This window comes from Ctenocephalides felis, unplaced genomic scaffold, assembly GCF_003426905.1.
Source record: "Ctenocephalides felis isolate EL2017-DRISC unplaced genomic scaffold, ASM342690v1 CF-g0.4_SCAFFOLD_01170, whole genome shotgun sequence".
NCBI lineage: Eukaryota > Metazoa > Arthropoda > Insecta > Siphonaptera > Pulicidae > Ctenocephalides > Ctenocephalides felis.
The window spans coordinates 78,062,066-78,077,325 of record NW_020537324.1 but is presented as its reverse complement, the minus strand read 5'-3'; the positions used below and the strand labels follow the sequence as shown (position 1 = coordinate 78,077,325).

The 15,260-nt window shown below is 29.9% G+C and overlaps 1 protein-coding gene across 1 annotated transcript in view; it reads left to right on the top strand.

Moving 5' to 3' along the window:
- LOC113366517 (5'-AMP-activated protein kinase subunit gamma-1-like) overlaps positions 1–15,260 on the top strand; it is a 123,600-nt gene that overhangs the window by 102,993 nt on the left and 5,347 nt on the right. Inside the window, 1 exon segment of the mRNA XM_026608138.1 lies at positions 13,597–13,800. Within this exon segment, the coding sequence (XP_026463923.1) occupies positions 13,597–13,800 (204 nt within the window).

Sequence of the window (15,260 nt, the reverse complement as noted above, 5' to 3'; positions counted from 1 at the left end):
TTAAAATTAACTTCATTTATTACATTATTTATTATTTATTATTGTATTTATGGCAAATGGTTTTAAATGATAATTTTTAATTTTGTTACAGTTGCCTGTGGCTGATCCGTTCCTGGAAAAAGTCAATTTGGTCAATTTAGGTGAGTTTTTCATGTTTAGTTATATTTATCCATATATTAAGATAGTCTTTAAAATGGATATTTTCGAATTTTTTTGCTCCCAGGGACTCAAATGGTTCCAAATTGATAGAAAAAATTATCTGAAAGTTTCAGCTTTTAATATTAACTTTAAGATAGTCCCGCACTCCAGCCAAAGTTTCTTATTGAAATAACATGGAGAAATTACATTCGTTTTTAGAATTTTCTAACTTAGTAATAAGCGTATGAAAAGTTAGAAATACGTGTAATTTTTATTGAAAATTCGACGAAAGAAGATCTCTTAAAATTTGATGTTGAATCTATTTACTTAGGAGATATTCGAGCTCAAAGTTTATATATTCTGCAATTTGTAATGAAGTCTTAAATAGTATTTGTGGTAAAAAAATTTATTTACAAAATATTGAAAATCAAGTTTGAGTTATTGAAATTAAGTGCCGGTTTTTTTAAATAAAAATAAAATCTTAGTATACGTATATATTATACATTAAACGTAAAACCGGTATGAGCATAAAACTCATTAACATTAACCCTGAAAGGAGGGGTAGGTTCTGGTTCAAAAAACATTCGATTTCTATTGATAGGAAGATGTGCTGATTAGTTTTGACAAAGGCAGTTCGAGCCGTTTCGGAGATACGGAGCAAAGATACAGAAAATAGAATCGTGTTTTTTGAGAGTACGGAGCATACGATTTAAATGATTCAAAAAAACATTCAATTTCGTAATGATGGGGAGAAGTGGTGTTTAGTTTTGGCAAAGGCATTCTAGCCGTTTCGGAGATACGGGGCTAAATGTGCAAAAAATGACTTGGGTGTGCTTTGGGTCAAATTTCTTTACTAATTTTTAACAAAAATATTTTTGCTCAATTTTTTTCACAACTATTTAATTCTAGTACGGGTAGTTTTTAGCAACTTGCCTAAGGCGCGATGCCATACACCCTAGTCTAAATTGTTTCAGGACAGTTAATATCAATACTATTACCTCGTTGACGTTGATTTCTGGGACACCCTGTATACACAAGTAACCTTCGCATAACACGGGTACTTTTATAAACACGGATTCGCTCTAACATGGTTTAGAATTGAGACCATCCCCCTCATAACACGGTACTTTCGGGTTCGCATAACACAGTTTAAGAATTGAGGAAAGTTTCAATAAAATAAGAAATATTGTAAACCCATGAAAGCAAACTTTATTTAATCTAAAATTAGTAAAATCGCCGTACAATAGCTTTATAAATGTGTTCAAACTAGTGCAAAAGATAACTAATTTGATATATATTTATTAGAGCGCGTACGTTCTATCTAAAAAAAATCTAGGATTATCCGAATAATGTATTAAATAATTCTTAGCAATTTTTTAAATAATGAGTATAAAAGTTTATTAAGGATTACTTTACATGTGTTAAATATATAAATATATTTTGCTAAAAGCAAGTAATCGCGAATATATTTTCTTTGCAAAAATAATGCACGGATCTAGAGGTAGTATAGAAAACTGCTCAAAGCTGAGGATATCTTGCAAGTAAAGGATCATGTTGAATAACACTTACTTGTTAATTATGACGAAAAAATCATATAATTCAAGTAATGTATATTACTTCTAAAAAAATTAATAAATCTAAAAATATTTATTATAAATCATGATATGTGTGGCATTTTTTTTTTAATTCTTGTAACGTAACCCCTGTTTTTGGTACTAGTTCTTTGTCCCTTATAACACGGATTCACATAACACTCTCGTTTTCTGGAGACGTAACTACCGTGTTGTAGGGGGGTTACCTGTGATTTACTGACATATGCGTGCAGTATGGTTTTTTCTCATCCAAGTCTCTGATTTCAACATTGTTTTTACTCCTAAACATATATCCGAATGTGTGTATTTATTGCCATTTTATATTCGTGTATTGCGTACGCCCATTGAAGCCAATTTGGCGTCCGAAATCTATTTATATTCCTCTCAGCTGTCTCGCAAAAATTTACCATCAGCCATTTGCTTGCTATTTAGTACCGACGATGTTTTCAGTCGAGTCCGCACGAATAAATGAAATAATAATATTCTTATATTAAATGACATGTGGAAATTTAAATATAAATATTAATATAAATTTTAATATGTGTAAAAAATAGTGTCGTGTTAATAATTGGTATCGGACGAGCTTGCTCTGTTATCTTGGTACAGGATAAGAGAGCGAGAACAAATTTGGTACTTTTGGTTATAGGTTTTGTAATTTTGGGTACGTTTATGGGTCTATTCTCGGATAATATAGCTAGTTATCAAAGTAATACAACGTGTCATAACATATTTTATATGTTAAATCATATTTCCTTAATGTTGAATGTCAATGTGTTTTTCGAAACTGTAAAAAAGTTCTATCGATGGTGTTTTTTTTTATTTATTTATTTATTCATTTATTGACTTTGTATACACGTAGGTACATTAGTCATCATACATTTTATAATTAATCTTTACACTCTTATTTTATTTGCTTGTATATAATTGTACAGTGCACCATATATCCTTTTCTTTGTCAATAATATTATAAAATTGGTTGCGAGGGAGATTTTTTTCCTTACGAATGTTTATTTATATAGTTTTATATTGATACTGTCAACGGCTGCAAAACTAACCTCCAAATAGCACAAGAATCATTTTGTTCACAAGTGCACTTACCAGTACCTATAATTTTGTACTTCTTGAAGTTATTTTCTTACAATTAGAATTGCCATATGTAACTGAGAATTACTACTACACTTATTGTTAGAGTATCATTTTGTACGAAATTAGTGTAATCCGAGAATAGGTCCATTAATGTATGATAAGAAAAATCATATTAATATATATTAATAGTAACAGAATATATTTTATTTAAATCTATAAAAATTACCTTCGGAAATGAATTAAAAAACCGATAAGTCTAATTTAAAACACCTCTTATCTGACAACACTACAATCATATTGGTAAAAAATACTTTAGGATATATTTTATATATATAGCCTACTTAATTTTTAAGACACGTTTATATCAATTATTGTATTGAGCAAATTTGCACATTGAGCTTGGTATCTCCGAAACGGCTGAATCTGTTTTTGCCACCACGTCTCCTTATCATTACGAATTGAATGTTTTTTGAATCATTCAAATCGGATGTTCCGTTCTCTTAAAAACTCGATTTCTATTTACTGCACTCTTTGCTCCGTATCTCCGTAACGGCTGGATCTGCCTTTGCCAAAAACTAATCAGCACATCTTCCCATTAATAGGAATCGCATGTTCTTTGAACCATTCAAATCGGTTGATCCATACGCCTGAAATCGTCTACGACAAATTGTATCCACACGTTCATTCTTTCTGAGGTATGCCAAAATGTTCAGAAACCTCTGAAACGTGAAGAAATGCAAAAATTCTCAATTTTGATTTTTGGACGATTTCAATAACTTACCCTACGGGAAGTTAAAAATACGAGTAACGGAATATATTTTTTTCCGAGAATAGTTTTACTTATTACAAAGGAGTCTGTTTGTATTTACATTTCTGTTTTGTTTCTATTAAAAAAATCCTTTGGAAATGAGTTATAAGACTGATGAGCCTAATTAAGTAGTAATCGTCTAAAAATCTAAAATGAATTTTTTTGCATTTCTTCACGTTTCAGAGGTTTCTCAACATTTTGGCATACCTTAAAAAAAATGATGTGTGTGTATGTACGGATACAATTTTTTGTGCACGTTTTTGGGCGAACGGATCAACCGATTAGATTGTCAAAACAAAAAAATTCATTGTATAGATTTAATATTTGTACCTACTCATTTTTTAAAGACACTTATATGTCAATTATTATTATGAGTTACTAATATTACAAATCGAAACAAATTATTCAGGAGGGTAGAAAAATAAGAGGAAAAGTTCTACTGCAAACGAGTTTATTGTTTGCTAATTGAATATAAATTTTGATATTGGCAGTAATTTTGATGCCAAATTTACCAGCATTTGTAAATTTAGTCATTTTACATACGTTAAGAATTATTATACCCTTTAACCAATATTGTACTTTTATCAATACTGTATCATTGTGCATTTTTTATGCATATTCTTTGCAATTTTCACTTCCATTGTGACACCTGTCCAAAAAACGCTCGGAAATATCGTTTTCAACTTTGTATTATTATTTCAATGTTCATTTATTATTCACGAACAAGTTGCTTGCGTTTGGTGTTTATATTTATATTTTAATATCCCCTAAAAGACATTTTAGATTAATTTTTACACATTTTGGACGCGTGTCAAGCAATTAAAGTCAATAAAGACGCCAAATAATTAGTTTTGGGCAACAGGTACTAAAATAATGTCGCTATAAATTTGAAGTGATGTATAAAGATTTATTGAATGTCGTGCAGTTTTAAATTTAGTAATATATAGTAGTGAACTTAATATATAACTGGTGGTGTACGGCATTGTGCCTTAAGGCAAATTGCTGGAACTTACCGTACCGTAATGAAATATTCGAGAAATTTTAAACGTTTTCAAATATATTATTACAAATACTGTAACTTTAATTATTTTTGCTATCTTGTTATATCTGAGCAAATCAAATGTAAATCATATATAAATCAATTTATCTCCAGAACATTAACAATCGTCATTTCATTTCGAATTCAATTTAAAAAAAAATAGTTGCCTAATTTACACAAAATTGAAAAAGTGCTCCCGTCTAAACGCATTTGCGAATAATTCTGTGCGACATTTTCACTTATACTGTGCTTAGCTTGGCGGCACTTTCACATTTTTCAATAGTTTTCACAAAATTGGAAAAGTGTAGTCTAAACGCACTTGGGTAAACATTTGTACCGGAATGGCGCTTAGACTGTGCTTAGCCTGGGTAATTTTTTGAATTTTTAATCCAAAATTACAAAAATATTTTATGGAAAATAAAAAAAGATGTAATAATTGTTCATCCTCAGAAGCAATTGTTTTGTCAATACAAGCAGAAAGTTTTTCAGATCATTCAAATTCGACGCTTAGTTCACTCAAAAACTGCAATTTTTTGCACATTTAGCTATGTATCTTCAAAATGGCGGGACCTGTCTTTGCCAAAAACTAATCGCCTCTTCTACCCGTCATTATGAATTGAATGTTTTTTGGATCATTCAAATCCGATGCTCCGATCTCTCAAAAACTTGTTTTCTATTTTCTGCGCTTCTTGCTCCGTATCTCCGTAACGGCTGGACCTGCCTTTGCCAAAAACTAATCAGCACATCTCCCTATCAATAGAAATCGATCATTTTTTGAATTATTCAAATCGGTTGATTATTGCACCCGAAAATTTGGACGAAAAAATGTATCCATACACACACACACATCCATCAGTTTTCTGAGGTATGCCAGTAAAATGTTCAGAAACCTTCAAAACGTCGAGAAATGCAAAAATTTTCATTTTCGATTTTCGGCCCATTACTATAACTACCCTTCGGGAAGTCAAAAAAGATATTGTTAAATTCTGGTGGTAAAAAACGAAGTAACCTTTCTAAAAATCTTATAGATTGCTGTTGAATTTGCGCGTATAAAATCCTTTTCAATTGTCTATTCAGTTTGGTCATCAGCAGAATTTCATTTTTATTTTATCAGATTCAATTTCCTGAATCCTTGTTTATCCTCAGCGGCGGTACTTTTCTCAGGCTTTTAGCACTTTTCTAGTAATTTATACAAAAATTATATATTTACAAAAGTTCTAGTAATTTTTATTTAGTTGTCAAATATGTAAACGGTTTTTTATTAAATTTAACCAAGAATTTGTTATGATAAAAATACTCGAGAAAGTACACAAATTTTGCTTGTATTAAAAGTGTGTAAGAACTTACCTTAAGAAAGTGAAAATTTTTGGACTTGTAACACTTCTAGTAAATTATATAAAAAATGGTATGTGAATAAAAGTCTTAGTAAATTGTATCTAGATTCCAAATATGCAAACAGATTAGCAGTAAATTTATACAGAAATTTGTTATAATGAAAATACTCCAAAAAAGCACGAATTTGTAAGTAAAAATCTAGCAAATACTCGGATTTTTAACACTTTTTGTTAGATTCAGTTTGGTCGTCAATAGAGTCCTTTTTTATCCTCTACGTGGTCATGAAAATTATTTTCTTTAGCATTGTCCTTGATGTTTCTCATGCTAGTAAAATTTGCCCTTGGTTAAGACATTTTCCAAGAAGTACTTGAGGTGATTCACATATTTCTATTTCTCATCATCCTGATAGGCACATTCCTTTCCTTATATATATATATATATATATATATATATATATATATATATATATTAGGGTGGTCCTTAAAATGGTCATTTTCGAATTTCCTTGCTCCCAGGGGCTCAAATGGTTCCAAATAGATAAAAAACAATTCTCTGAAAGTTTTAGCTCTTAATATTAACGTTTAGATAGAGCGCAATTCAATCAAAGTTTTGTATGGAAATAGCATGGAAAAATTTTCAAAAATTTTAAAAATGGTTTTTAGATGTGATTTAGTGAACAAATGAATGAATAAAACTCATTCATTTGTCGCTAAGTTATACCTAAAACATTTTTTTAAAATTTTCAAAATTTTTTCCATGCTCTTCCCATACCAAGTTTGATTGAATTGCGCTCTATCTAAACGTTAATATTAAGAGCTAAAACTTTCAGAGAATTGCTTTTTATCTATTTGGAACCATTTGAGCCTCTGGGAGCAAGGAAATTCGAAAATGACCATTTTAAGGACCATCCTAATATATATATATATATACATATATAAGAAAATAACTCTCTGTTATTATTTGTTATTTATAAAATTTTCCCATAAAGTTTTCTGGCACCAAAACAAACAACATGTTTTCTGATTTCGCAATCGCCGTTAAGTGTCAATCAGGACACCACTGTCTCATACAGATTCTGACGAATATTAATCTGCATTGGAATTTTTTCATTCTAAATATACAAGTAAATGTAGATACATTTGGTTCATCAGTAAAGATTCTCTTCTCACCTTGCAAATTAGTGACAACTTCTTCTGCATTTTGATTTGATTTTAGCTCGGAGGCTTATCAATTAAACAACTATCTATTACCCCTATTACCATTATTTTGTGATTTTCCACCGAATTCTCCTCCGAGATGTCCCAAAAGGCATGCTCGCCCTCTGCTTCTACTCGGATCAAGCCGGACGTCTAGTCCTCGGGGAATACCCTAAGGACTCGAATTTATTAAAACTAAACAATATAATATTATACAATAACTATTATAAAAATATCGTGTACCAGGATGAAGGAATTCATCCTCTGAACGCCATCAAGGAATTCGAAAGGATTTCGAATGCTTGGAAGGCGAAAGTCGCTGAATTGTTGATACAAGGTTGATGTAATGGAAATATTAAAATTAATGGTATATTTGTTTAAAAGGTTTTTTTGTATGTGTTAATTTGTTTTTTTTTTTTTTGTTGCAGAAGAAGATGAATGCCAGATCTTCGTGAAGTTCTTCAGGTTCCACAAGTGCTACGACTTGATACCTACGTCTGCTAAATTAGTTGTTTTCGATACCCAGTTGTTAGTTAAGAAGGCTTTCTTCGCTTTAGTGTACAATGGTAAGTGACACACACATATATATATATATATATATATATATATATATACTAGCAAACCCGTTTCGCTACCAGATGGTTTCGTGAGAAAGATGAAGAAATTTTTTGTTTGTTTTATATTTGAAAGGGAAAAATTTGATTTTATTACACAACAGTAATGAATTTATTTCGATTACAAAAATGAAGTGTTTTTTAGTTGAACTTCTCTAAGTAAATGAAAGTGAATCCGCAAATTATCCGTTTCATTGAAGTGCTGCTCTTTGGTAAACCACATTTTTTGTTTTTTGGTCTGACGTTAACACAAATACTAGGTAGATATGAAAATGGGGTTTTATAGTACTCAAAATGAACTTTAAAATGAGTACTTCTGCGTGTAAAATGAGTGAGCTACTATCATGCAGATAAAAGACGCATACAATATTTTTTGCATTTAAAGCAAATAGTTTTTGAGCGCCATTACCACCAAAATTAAAAAAAAAATCATCTTCCCTCTAGAATCAACTTGGTTTAAGAGATCTTGACGGATTCTAGAAAATACCATAACTTTGGTGCAAACGATTTTCAAAAAGCTCATGATTTCATGAAAAAAATCTATTTAAAAAAATAAAAGATGCGTATAAAGGTATATAAATGAAAATTCAAGGTCTTTTACTGACCAATTATTGCTTTTTATTATTTTTCTGTTACACAAATATTGATAGTGTCAAACCAGAGCGTATTTCGAGTCCTTCAATCCTTTGACATTTCAAAATAAGAGAAGTTACGGTAAAATTTATGATAGAGAAAGTTGTAGCTCATTTAATTACCTTTAAAATAGTGTGTTACAAGTTCTGATAAAATCAGAATCAAAAGAGTTATAATCCAATTAATGCCGAGGGTGGTGAAGGAGTGCAAATTGTTTCCACTTCTGAATTTAAGATAAAGATTAGCCTATTTCCGACACACGCTTTTTTACTCTCCATTTACTGCAATAATTTTGTTGATCGTAGGTTGAATAGAGCACATGTGAACAGGATTTGATAAATTAATTCACTTTAAATATAAACTTAAGTAATAATGTATATTGAATTATTAGTGAAAAAATTTAATTTAGATTGTAAATTACTACAAGCCAGTTAAAATATGGTACGTAATTATAAAAATTATAGACAACATTATTGAAGCAATTATTTTGGGTAGAAAAATCCAAGGTGATATTGTACCAATACCAATATATTGTGCTATATATTAATTCTTTCTGAATATGGTATACTTTTTAAAAGACTTCAATTTTTAACGCGTGTGACTTATGCTATGATCATAAATCACAAAGGCAGACGATGATTTTTTGTGTGATAAATTTGGAAAATCAATGTTTTAGTCGTGAATAAACAAAAAATCATTTATTTTTACATCCACATCTACAGGTATGACTGAAAAATTGTATAACCCTTGGCATTAAAATAAATTGAGCTTTTGGAAATAAATTTGCAGTGTATAATTTTTAATATAATTTGTTAAATGGATAATTAAAGTCTTAACTGTGGGAATTGAGAATAATCATTTTATTTGAAACAGTTCTACATTCAACATCACTTATATATTGGTGTAAATAGTAATTCAAAAAACAGTAATTATTATTTTTAACTGAACGGTACAAATATTAGTATTGGATATTGGATATATATATATATATATATATACAGTGGCGGCGCTAGACCATTCGTGGGCGTCGGCGAAATTCGTTTGCGAGGCCCCCCTTTTTTGCTAGTTGCAAGTTGCTAGTGGTACATGGCATCGTGCCTAAAGGCAAATTGCTGAAACTTTTCGTGCCGTAATTTAAATTTTTGAAAAGCTTTGAAAAAATTTGAAAAGTGAAAGAAATTGACATTTTTTAATTTGAAATATTTTGTTGAAAATTTTGAACTTTTTTTCAAAGCAATCACGTGGCGTTAGCTGCTTAGAGACGAAATATCGAAGCGCGTAAACGCCGCGTTGCAGTCTAATTTAACTCACTATTAATTAAAATCTTTATAAAATATCTGATAATTTGATGTGCATATGCCAAATGGCTTTTGTTGTGTTTTTCTACTGGATTTCCAAAACCGCTAGACCTGCCTTCCTAAAAATGTAATCAGTTTGGCACTTTTTGTCCCGTATCTTCAAAACGGCTTATCCTGCCTTTGTTAAAACCTAATCAGCACGTCTTCTTACCTTCAATACATGTCAAATGTTTTCTGAATTTTTCAAATTGGTTGACCCATGTTCGCGAAATCGTCGACGAAAATTTGCCAAAATTTTCAGAAATCTTTGAAGATATATAAAAATTTTTGTTTTAGATTTTTTTGCGATTACTATAACTGTATATGAGATTTATTTTTAATCAGATAAATACACCAATTGAAATAGACAAAAATTACACAAGTTAAAACAAACTCTTCGGCAAAAATGGTTTGTTCTCCAGCTATTAGAAAAGCACTAAAATTAAATAATTATCGCGAAAAAGTTTCCTTTTGCCCAACCATTTGATTAGCAAATTTTATGTTTTTTTGATCATTATGAATAAAAAATGGTTGGAAATCACCGACTTAATAACTAATTAGATAAAATTTTGCAATCTGCAAGTGATTAATTAGATTTAAAAAATCAATGTTTATACTAATTTGAGTGCAAAAATCCGAACATCACATAGTAGGTAGACATGGTCTAAAAGCTCGTCCCATTATTCTAAAATTTAATGATTTTGTATAATTAATCATTTATCGTAGTTCCATAAAATTTATGTTAGATGATACTAACAAGTTTTTTTTGAAAAAATATTTTTACAATAAATTACGAAGAACTGTGCGGTCGATCTTGACGAAAAACAATTCAGCACGATCGCCAACTGAAAACTTTCGATCAGTTTTTGAATTTTTAAAATTGGTTCAAAAATGTCAAAAAGTCGTTTTTAAGGACGCTTTAATTTTTTGTCGACGACATAAGAGCGGATCAACCGATTTAAAGGATTTAAAAAAAACATCCGATTCGTGTGGATAAATTGTCAAAGGCAGATTTAGCGGTTTCGGAGATACAAAAAAAAGTTTAAAAGGTTATCAATTTTATTTGAAAGAACTGATCATCCCGATAGAATGTTTAAAAAAATATATTGCTTGTGTTGACGGTGTGAAACAATGATTAGTTTCAAATTAATAGTTTTTGTTATTATCTCATTGTTATTTCTCATTGATCAATTTTTATTGATCATTGATTACTTTTATTCCTCGAATTTTTAATTACTGTTTCGATACGTTAAGATTCCCACTCGTATGTATTTCCAAAAAGAACGATGATTTACATAGTGCTCACATAAGAAATACACAAATATAAGCAACCATAATCTATAGTGTTGACAGACGATGTTAGATAATGTCCATAAAAGATAAAAGAGTAAAATGATAGTGCCTGTAAACCACTAATCACCTTCTTTACTCGCACATCCGTATGAAAATTAACTAAATTTTAAATAATTAAAATTTTTCCGGGGCCTCTTGCGAGGCCCCCCCCAGGCGCGAGGCCGTCGGCGGCCGCCGACACCGCCGACGCCTAGCGCCGCTACTGTATATATATATATATATATATAATTTTTATTATTATTGTATTATATGTATGTATGTTTTATTTTTCAGGAGTCCGAGCAGCCCCTTTGTGGGACTCTAGTAAACAATGTTTCGTTGGAATGTTGACTATAACAGATTTTATTAAAATTTTACAAATGTACTACAAATCGCCTACGATTTCCATGGACCAATTGGAGGAGCACAAGTTGGACACGTGGAGAGGTCAGTATAATTTATATATATATATATATATATTATATATATATATATATATAATTGTGTATTTTATTCTAGATGTCCTGAAGGACCAAGTACCTTCGTTAGTGAGCATCAGTCCTGATGCATCATTATTCGACGCAATTAGAACTTTAATCGAGAACAGAATACATCGATTGCCTGTCATAGATCCCAGTACGGGCAATGTATTGTATATATTAACACATAAAAGGATCCTACGATTTTTATTCCTATATGTAAGTATAAATTATATTCCTAAAAATAAACTAGTGGTGTATGGCATCGTGCTTTAAGGCAAATTGCTGGAACTTCCCGTACCGTAATGAAATGTTCAAGAAATTTTAAACGTTTTCAAATATATTATTACAAAGACTGTAACTTTCATTATTTTTGCTATCTTGATATATCTGAGCAAATCAAATGTAAATCATAAATCAATTTATCTCCAGAACATTAACAATCGTCATTTCATTTCGAATTCAATTTCAAAAAAAAAATAGTTGCCTAATTTACACAAAATTGAAAAAGTGCTCCCGTATAGTCACAGTCTAAACAGCATTTGCAAATGATTCTGTGCGACATTTTCACTTATACTGTGCTTAGCTTGGCGGCATTTTCACATTTTTCAATAGTTTTCACAAAATTGGAAAAGTGCTCCAGGTGAAAGTGGAACAGTCTAAACGCACTTGGGTAAACATTTGCACCAGAGAGGCGCTTAGACTGTGCTTAGCCTGGGTCATTTTTTGAATCTTTAATCCAAAATTACAAAAATATTTTTTGAAAAAAAAAATTATAAACAATTTTTTTTTCCAAAAGCAATTATTTTGTTGAAACAAGCAGAAAGTTCTTTGAATCATTCAAATCGGATGCTTAGTTCACTCAAAAACTGCCATACGATGAGTTCACCAAAATTCAAAATTATAATTTGCGTATCGATTGCAATTTTCCGATAGTAAGAATAAAGCTACAATATTTTGGTGTAAGTATAAATTATAGATAGTTTTATCAGCTATAAGTTTGCAAAATATTGCAACTTAATCGCATAATTAGTTTTTGAGTTATATCTGAAAAACTAAAAAAGTGTTCAAAGTAAAACGTTGCAAAGTCCATACGACGATTCAACAGACTTCTGGATTTTAAAATTGAACTTTGATTACAATTTTTATATAGTAAGAATAAAGATACAAAATTTTTGTGTAAGTACATGTTATAGATAATTTCATTAACTATAACTTTGCCGAATGTTGCAAATAAATCCCATAATTAGTTTATAAGTTATATCTAAAAAACTAAAGAAGTGTCCGAAGTAAAACGTTGCAAAGCCCATACGACGAGTTCAACAGACTTCTGGATTTTAAAATTGAACTTTGATTACAATTTAGTAAGAATAAAGATACAAAATTTTGGTGTAAGTACAAATTATAGATAATTTCATTAGCCGAATGTTGCAAATAAATCCCATAATTAGTTTATAAGTTATGGTTAAAATAGTAAAATAAGTGACCAAAATTGCTATACTCATACAAAATGGATAATGTTTAACTTGAAACGCATTTTACTGAAAAAGTTGTAACTGTAGAAGATTTTGGTATAAAAATAAGATTTACAGAATTTAACTAGCTATAAATTTGTCTCATATTGCAATTACATCAGACCAATAGTTTCTAAATTCTGTTCAAAAAAGTACAACAATGTCCTATGGTTGTTGTATAGATAAATCTGAAAACGTGTTCACAAAGCGTCGGAGACTTTGAATTTGCATTCTGATTGCAATTTTTAAAAAGTATAAGTGAAGATACAAAATTTTGGTGTGAGTATAAGATATAGATAATTTTATTAGCTATAAGTTTGCTGAATATTGCAAACAAATCGCATAATTAGTTTTCAAGTTATAGTTGAAAAATTAAAAAATATTCCCTCGAGAAATGGAAAAATTTTCATTTTCGATTTTCGGCCCATTACTATAACTACCCTACGGGAAGTTAAATATAAATATTTATTATTTATTTATCTTTTATTTCTAGATTACTGAGTTGCCCAAGCCCTCCTATATGCGTAAAACCCTTCGGGAGTTGAGGATTGGAACATTCGACCAAATCGAGACTGCAGATGAAGACACCAGTATTATTTGTGCTTTGAAGAAATTTGTTGAAAGGAGAGTCTCAGCTTTGCCTGTCGTGGATGCTCAAGGGAGATTAGTGGATATTTTTGCTAAATTCGATGTCATTGTAAGTAAAATATAATTATTAACACCAGCGCCGGTCCTGGGTCCTCAGCGCCCGCATGCCATTATTTTCCTAGCGCCCCCCCCCCCTGATTATTTTTACCCTTTTAACAGTTCAATATTAAAAATATTCAAAAATTTTCATTAATTTTTTAAAATATTTTTTAATAATTCAGTGTTAAGTACACATAAATAGATATATGTAAACTAAAAGCGCAAAAATACATTTATTTTAAAATTATTCAGAAGATCATTAGGGAATGCAATACCGATAGAAAATTTCAATACCGGTATTTAGGTAATTTTTCATTTTAAAACCGGAATACCGGTAAATTACCGGTATTTTTATTATCTTCAAGAAACGTAAACAAAATTGAAAGTTACTAGTACAAATATAAAAAAATGTATATACAACTACAACTATATTCAACTAAACAATAAAATAAAACAATAAATTTATTTTTTAAGTAATAATTTAACAAAAGTATATGCAATTTAATTAATTCATTATCACTATCAAGTATATTGAGTACTTTTCACCAAAAACAAACTTATGAGTAAGAAAGACCAAAAACTCATAAAATATCATATTACATTATTATAATAAACTGTATTATCTGTATCCGATGTGTTAAATTAGCATAATTTCCAATATTTAAAAAAAAAATTTCTACACTAATTTAAGATTGGATACTTTGTCGAGATAAATAATAAGTTACTATAATTGTTGAGTATTGTTATTTAAAACAGTGTGATGCTTTATAGTATTTACAAACTTCGAAACGTTGTCGAAAAATAATATTTTATAATTGTAATAAGAAGCAAAAATATTTACTAAGTATCATAATTATAGGGGTAGGGTATTATTAGGCAGGGGTAATCTGTATGATATAAAATATTTTGGCGCAAATATCACTTAAAAAACCGTTATATTTCAGTCCAATTATATTTATTGTAACACGATATGAAGCTTTTTGGAAAGCAATAAATATTCAGATTAATGACGAGTTGAGATAATATTTGACATTTGTTTATCTTATAGAATCACTTGAAGATATAGCTGTTTATGAGATTATGGAATTTAAAGATAAATTTGTTCCGAGAAATTTAAACTTTAGTGTATTATGTATCAAATAGCGCTTATGTAAAATTACCGAAACTACCGGTATTTTTGGGATAAATACCGGTAAAAATACCGCCGAAAAATCGGGCGGTTTACCGGTAATTGGGTATACCGGTATACCGGTATTGCATTCCCTAGTGCTCATTATCCAATTGTAGTATCTTCTATCGTTGTCGCACTACCGAACTATTTTTAAATTTTTATTTTCAATGCAAACATTTCAACACATCCAAAAATTTCAATATGTTATTTATTGCTTGCAAAAATATTCTTAAATTTTCAATTGTTTCTAACGCATGCGTAATATTAATATTTGGGTTTTGAAACATTTTATTTATTTA